Here is a 4,748-nt window from a genome sequence, read left to right on the forward strand (position 1 = left end):
CTGTCAGTGCCCGGCACATGTTTAAGGCTATATAATCATATGCTTGCAGATTTCACACCGTCACATCCTGTATGTGTCTTATGTGTAGTTTGATTCGAAACAGGGAAGCAGTTGAATTTGCAACAGCATTTCACAACATATACTTACATTAATTTGAAAGATTCGATCTATGACTCGTAAACGTAGCTCGCAAGCTACGGTCAGTAGTAGTAACTAGTAGAGAGTAGCTACAGGTCAGTAGTAGAAAGTAGTCACAAGGGTAACAGGTAATTAAACAAGAATAAATTTATTAGTGACTATATCACAAGTACATCAACAGTAATGTAAGGACAAAATAACATTCACATCGAATACAAGAGCCGGCTCGCAGACGATCTTCCCCGTTTCGCTGAGGCCTATAATTGGTGCTGTCACCTCATAAATGGCATTAGTATTGTTTAATCAGGGACTAGTAGTTTCCTGGGAATGACACACATAGTTGTTCATGACACAAAAGTATATGAGCTCAGTTCACTTGTCTCCTCCGGCTTTAGACTCGTGGTTAACTTCAATCGGAACTGGTTTGTTGTCTTCCTTCTTGGGAGCGTTCTTACGCGGTGCTTCGAGAGCCAAAAGTCCGTTAGGGGTCAGGTGACACTTGACGGACTCGGGTTCAACGTCCTCGGGGAGCACGTAGCGCCTTGTGAACTCTCGCTTGATGTAGCATCCGCGATCGTCCGACTTCTCTTCGTGCTTCCCGTGGATGATGACGCAGTTTTCCTGGGTCTTCACGGTGATCTCTTCGGGCTTGAAGTGCCGGGCGTCGACGTTGATGGAGAATTTGTCCGGGGTGCAGGCGACAGCAGAGCCTTGCTGTTGTGGGGCAACCGCTTGCGAGGAATCCAAGCGGCCGCGACTATCGGGCACTAGGTAGAACCGCTGGTGGAAGTACGGAGGGTCGAACAACTCACCGTCGAGAAGCGCGCGGCCGAAGTCGTCGTTGAAGAACCGCCGGGCGAACTCCGAGGGACCCCAGGTGTCTCGGTACAGAAGCGGGAACAGCGCCATACTCAAGCTTGTGTAGCGTTTGTGAAGAGCACGCAATTGTGAGCACCAAACCTGGCTTTCCGCAGTGCGTCGTCTGCTTTTATACCTGCGCGTCGTCTGCTCCGCGAAATTTCGCGAACATCCGGGCTTTGGGAACAGAGAGAGCAAGAGAGAGAGTTGGAAAGAGCAGTGAAGGGAGAGATGGTATTGCGGGTGCAGCGCGGATTGGACGGGACGCGCCACGTGATAGCGAGTGACGCATGCGCTCTAGTTTTGTTTTTGTCGTCTGCTACGGATAACGGCCGGCTTGCGGCGGTTAGACGTCTGGAAATTTCGAGCTTCTTCCCTTGCCGATTCTTCGTTCTTGTTAACTTGTATCTGGTTACACGTCAGCTACCGCTAATGGCACCCTAACGTTGGGAAGAGAGCTGGGCTCCTCATACACATCGAGAGAAGCGCGCTGTGAAAAGGCGCCCGTGTTATTTTCGAGGGCGACGACCGAGAACGACTTCCCGGCTTGGCCAAGATCGGCGCAATCGCTACGTCTCTGAACGCGCAGCCGTCACTGCTGAAACGCTAAGCGGTACGTGTTTACCAGTTTGAAGCCGTTATTTCGAAGCGGATTTTATTTCTTTCCTTCTTTTTTTTTTTTTTTCGGAATAAACGAGTTTCCACTGCAGCTGTGTCCTCATTTGGTTGTCTGCAAGCTCCGCCATGTCAACATGTAAAAACGTTCCATGTCGAGAGTGCAGTGGCTTCATTTAAAGGCTTGTTGAGTAGCAGCAGAGCCCTTCAGTGTAGCTGTGAGACCAGATGATTAAGGCGCCGAATAATGATGGAGCACTATAATGGGCTAAATAGTTTATGAAATGTGTATCGGGTTGACCAGGCTTCTCACGCATTCTATAAATGGTCCTCCCGTGACGCTTTGCTGCGCACTAGGATTTCAAAACACTTATTTCGTAACGAATTATCGATTTATCCGGGGCACGTGCACCTTGGTCTTCTCAACATAGATGTTTAGGTTTCTATGAAATAGCATCATTAAATCCTTTAGTTTGAGGTTGTTGGCTCCATATACTTCCCAGAGAACTTACACCTGATAGCTACCTAGGGGCGTGGAATGAATTTTAAGCCAGCGGCGACCCGGATCAGCGCTTCCCGGATATCTAATGCCGAGCCGTGGCACAGCCCTGTGTCGCCCGGGATCTTCCTGGTCTCGGAACCACGTTCTGACCACTTTCCTTAACCCCCACCTTTCTTTTTGACAATAAATTTGTGCTTCACTTCACTTCAAGCTGGGGAATAAAAGTAAATACTTATTACTATTTCCATTATTTTTACCGCAGTGAACTCTCGTGCACACGAAAGCAAATCGAAATAGAACAAAGCCGAAACCGTCGTGAGTTACATCTTTTTTTTTTCCCCCGAAAATTCTCGCTCCGTCTCGCAGGCCAGCAGGAAAGCGTCTTCTCCGTGCATTTTCTTTTTTTCCTTGGGCCCGCTAGTTATATGTGGAACGAGAACGGGCTGCATGACCTTGGGTCGCACGCCATGGACAACCGCCGTGGATGTATATTGCGGCAAATCCACTCCCGTCGTATTATTATGCGGTCGTCAGGCGATGCGCCGGCATGCGCGGCTTCAGGACCGTCTGCTCTTGGGAAAAAAATGAACTCATGTCGTCTTGTCAGCTTTTCTAGAATCTGCACTGCTTGACATGTCCATTGTTTAAATAATACCAGAATTATATGATACTTTTTTTTTCCCCTTTTCATGTCAGCGCGCTATTATATATGAAAAGTCACGTATCTGCAAAGCTTTCATTGGATGCTGCAATAGACGCCTACGTACGCGATCCAACTTATACAGTTAAATAGTCGAGTCGGAGCCGTCGGTGACACGAGGTGGTGCGACGGCCGCGTCACGGATCTCCAGCTCGTTGTGTTGCCTCGTTACGACACTACACGACAGGTGGCAGCACAGAACAGTACAGAACAGAAAAATTCAATAAATAGAATGATGGTATAGTTAACAAATCTAAAAGAATATTTAAGATATAGGGAGAAAAATGAGCATGAGAGCTACTGCTACCACCCCGTTTCAAAGGGGACGCTCCTATATTCCATCCATCCAACGCCGGGTTTAATGAGTTTTAACGGTTCAACTGATCAGGGTCTTAAAATACATGGCCATGAAATACCCAGAGTAGCAGAATATAAATATCTCGGGGTATGGGTAAACGAAGGATTGGCATACATTAAAAAGCATTAGCAATCACTTAAGGCAAAATGGTTAAAAAATGCAGGGATAATGAAGCATAGGGCATTGTGGGGATACAACAGGTATGAGGTTTTGAGGGGCATTTGGAAAGGAATTATGGTGCCCGGACTTACTTTCGGAAATGCGGTTTTGTGCCCAAAATCAGAGGTACAGTCGACATTAGAAATAAATCAGAGAGCCGTCGGACGATTAGCACTGGGTGCCCACGGCAAAACCACAAATGAGGCGGTACAGGGAGATATGGGCTGGGCATCTTTCGAAGTACGGGAAGCTCAGAGTAAAATATTATATGAGGAACGCCTGAGGAAATTGGACAGTAACAGATGGGCAGCTAAAGTATTTAAATACCTATACCTAAAAAGCGTTGCCTCACAATGGAGGACAAGAACTAGGAAACTAACTAGTAAGTATGCTAGTAACAAGGACGGAGAAATAAAGAGCATTAAGCAACAGGTGAAAAACACAGAAGGTAAAAATTGGATAAATTCGATGGAAAAGAAACTAAGTGTGGAACTATACCGAAAGTGGAAAAGCCAGACCAGGAAGGAAGCTTTCTTTGATAACTCAAGAGACAATGACCTACTTTTTGAAACTAGATCAGGGTGTCTTAGAACACGCAGCAACAAAAAGAAATTTAACATGGAAGATGACACATGTGCAGTATGCGGTAAATCCACAGAAACAATTCTTCATATTATACTCGATTGTAATGGTATCCATCCGGAAGTCGATGCAGGCGCAGTCACTCTTCCTGAAGCTCTGTGGTTTTGAGCATAGAGCTAATACAAAGACTGTGTATTAGCTCTATGGTTTAGAGATACCAGTGGCCGGGTGAATGAACCTGCAGTGGAAGCTAGCAAAAAACGATTGGAAGATTGGTGGCTTAAAAGCAGAAAAGTGACATAATGTTAGTAATGTAGAAAGAAAAATTAAATAAATAGAATGATGGTATAGTTAACCAATCTAAAATAATAATTAAGATACACGGAGAAAAAAATGAGCATGATAGCAACTACTACCACCCCGTTTCAAAGGGGACGCTCCTATTTTCCATTCATCCATAGCCGCAGTGACCCAGTGGCTTTGGCGTTCAGCCACTGTAGTTCAGCTGTGGATCCCAAGATCACGAGTTCGGTGAGCCCTATGTTACTAGGGTGAGCCGGTGCGGCAGTCGTACTTCAAACTGCTAGCCGCTCGTATGCTGCCGTTCACCGTTAAAATTCCAACATCCACAAACGTGCGGGGAAAGAAAAACTATGCAAATCGCTCAATATAACATCAAACCATTATTCTGGCCGCAATCAATTTTGTTCTTTTGAAGTTTCAGTTTTGTTGTCTTGAACAGTCTGCAAAAAAAAAATGGTGGGGGTTTTTAGCATGGTTTGACTAGTGATACGAGCGAAATATCTATTAAGCATGGTTTAGCAATGTTGGGCACG

General features: G+C 45.8%; 1 protein-coding gene across 1 annotated transcript; it reads right to left on the minus strand.

Annotated features, from left to right (window-relative positions):
- Positions 1-275: 275 nt before the first annotated feature.
- Positions 276-1,157, minus strand: LOC146181374 (alpha-crystallin A chain-like). Its single transcript, XM_084576421.1, has one exon. It carries the CDS (start codon positions 1,045-1,047, stop codon positions 511-513), a length of 537 nt encoding a protein of 178 aa, XP_084432547.1. The 5' UTR covers positions 1,048-1,157; the 3' UTR covers positions 276-510.
- Between the last annotated feature and the right edge of the window lie 3,591 nt (positions 1,158-4,748).

The sequence above is a fragment of the Amblyomma maculatum genome, chromosome 8 (assembly GCF_055883805.1).
Source record: "Amblyomma maculatum isolate TAMU_Amacu chromosome 8, ASM5588380v1, whole genome shotgun sequence".
NCBI classification, from domain to species: Eukaryota; Metazoa; Arthropoda; class Arachnida; order Ixodida; family Ixodidae; genus Amblyomma; species Amblyomma maculatum.